The sequence below is a fragment of the Austrofundulus limnaeus genome, unplaced genomic scaffold (genome assembly GCF_001266775.1).
Source record: "Austrofundulus limnaeus strain Quisiro unplaced genomic scaffold, Austrofundulus_limnaeus-1.0 Scaffold2785, whole genome shotgun sequence".
Lineage (NCBI taxonomy): Eukaryota > Metazoa > Chordata > Actinopteri > Cyprinodontiformes > Rivulidae > Austrofundulus > Austrofundulus limnaeus.
Genome location: NW_013955187.1, coordinates 17,210 through 19,071, shown reverse-complemented (window position 1 = coordinate 19,071; position 1,862 = coordinate 17,210). Strand labels below are relative to the sequence as shown.

General features: G+C 37.6%; 1 protein-coding gene across 1 annotated transcript in view; it reads right to left on the bottom strand.

Moving 5' to 3' along the window:
• Positions 1-94: 94 nt before the first annotated feature.
• LOC106511430 (oocyte zinc finger protein XlCOF6-like) overlaps positions 95-1,862 on the bottom strand; it is a 4,674-nt gene continuing 2,906 nt past the window's right edge. Inside the window, exon 3 of the mRNA XM_014000191.1 lies at positions 95-1,857. Within this exon, the coding sequence (XP_013855645.1) occupies positions 276-1,857 (1,582 nt within the window). The 3' untranslated portion in view covers positions 95-275. The remainder of the gene's footprint in view (positions 1,858-1,862) is intronic.

Here is a 1,862-nt window from a genome sequence, read left to right as displayed (position 1 = left end):
ACACACACACACACACACACACACACACACACACACACACACACACACACACACACACACACACACACACACAAGCAACATTTTAATAACTGAATGTGACATAGTTACTTTATTTTGGTAAAGAATCTAAAATATGCCTGAGAAATACATAATATTGCCCCTTGAATAATTATATTAATTTCAGTCCTCCATTTAACTCCTGTGGAACCTCATGTAGAAGCTGTTTTAATATTTACAGTGAAATTGATTTCTCTGTTGTGTGGATTCTCATGTGTTTAACTTGCTTTATGACTAAATCTTTGTCCGCATACATCATGAGGAAGCAGTTTGTCTTCTGAGTGAACTCTCATGTGTGTGTTTAAATTTGATTTAAAATGAAATCTTTTTCCACAAAGATCACAAGGGAAAGGTTTGACTCCTGTGTGGACTCTCATGTGTGAGTTTAAATGTGGCTTTTGGCTAAATCTTTGTCCACAAACATCAGAAGGAAACGGTTTGTCGCCAGTGTGGACTCTCATGTGTAAGTTTAAATATGACTTACAGCTAAATCTTTGTCCACAAAGATCACAAGGAAAAGGTTTGACTCCTGTGTGGACTCTCATGTGTGAGTTTAAATGTGGCTTTTGGCTAAATCGTCGTCCACAAAGATCACAAGGAAAAGGTTTGTCTCCTGTGTGGACTCTCATGTGTGAGTTTAAAGATGACCTTTGGCTGAATCTTTGTCCACACAGATCACAAGGAAAAGGTTTGTCTCCTGTGTGGACTCTCATGTGTAAGTTTAAATATGACTTACATCTAAATTTTTGTCCACAATGATCACAAAGAAATGGTTTGTCTCCTGTGTGGACTCTCATGTGGGTTTTTAAATGTGACGTTTGGCTAAATCTTTGTCCACAAACATGACAAGGAAATGGTTTGTCTCCTGTGTGAACTCTCATGTGCGAATTTAAATGTGACTTATGGCTAAATCTTTGTCCACAAACATCACAAGGAAATGGTTTGTCTTCTGTGTGGACTCCCACGTGTTTCTTTAAAGATGACTTATGTTTAAATCTTTGTCCACAAACATCACAAGGAAATGGTTTGTCTCCAGTGTGGACTCTCATGTGTGTGTTTAAATATGACTTACAGCTAAATCTTTGTCCACAAAGATCACAAGGAAAAGGTTTGACTCCTGTGTGGACTCTCATATGTGTGTTTAAATTTGATTTAAAACGAAATCTTTGTCCACAGACATCACAAGGAAATGGTTTTTCTCCTGTGTGGACTCTCGTGTGGGTTTTTAAATGTGACGTTTGGCTAAATCTTTGTCCACAAACATCACAAGGAAATGGTTTGTCTCCTGTGTGAACTCTCATGTGTGAGTTTAAATGTGACTTATGGCTAAATCTTTGTCCACAAACATCACAAGGAAATGGTTTGTGTCCTGTGTGGACTCTCATGTGTTTCTTTAAAGATGACTTATGTTTAAATCTTTGTCCACAAAGATCACAAGGAAATGGTTTGTCTCCTGTGTGGACTCTCATGTGTGAGTTTAAATATGACTTATGGCTAAATCGTTGTCCACAAAGATCACAAAGAAATAGTTTGTCGCCTATGTGGACTCTCATGTGTGTGTTTAAATTTGATTTAAAACGAAATCTTTGTCCACAAACATCACAAGGAAATGGTTTTTCTCCTGTGTGGACTCTCATGTGTGAGTTTAAATTAGACTTTTGGCTAAATCGTTGTCCACAAAGATCACAAGGAAATGGTTTTTCTCCTGTGTGGACTCTCATGTGTGAGTTTAAATTAGACTTTTGGCTAAATCGTTGTCCACAAAGATCACAAGGAAATGGTTTTTCTCCTGTGTGGACTCTCAT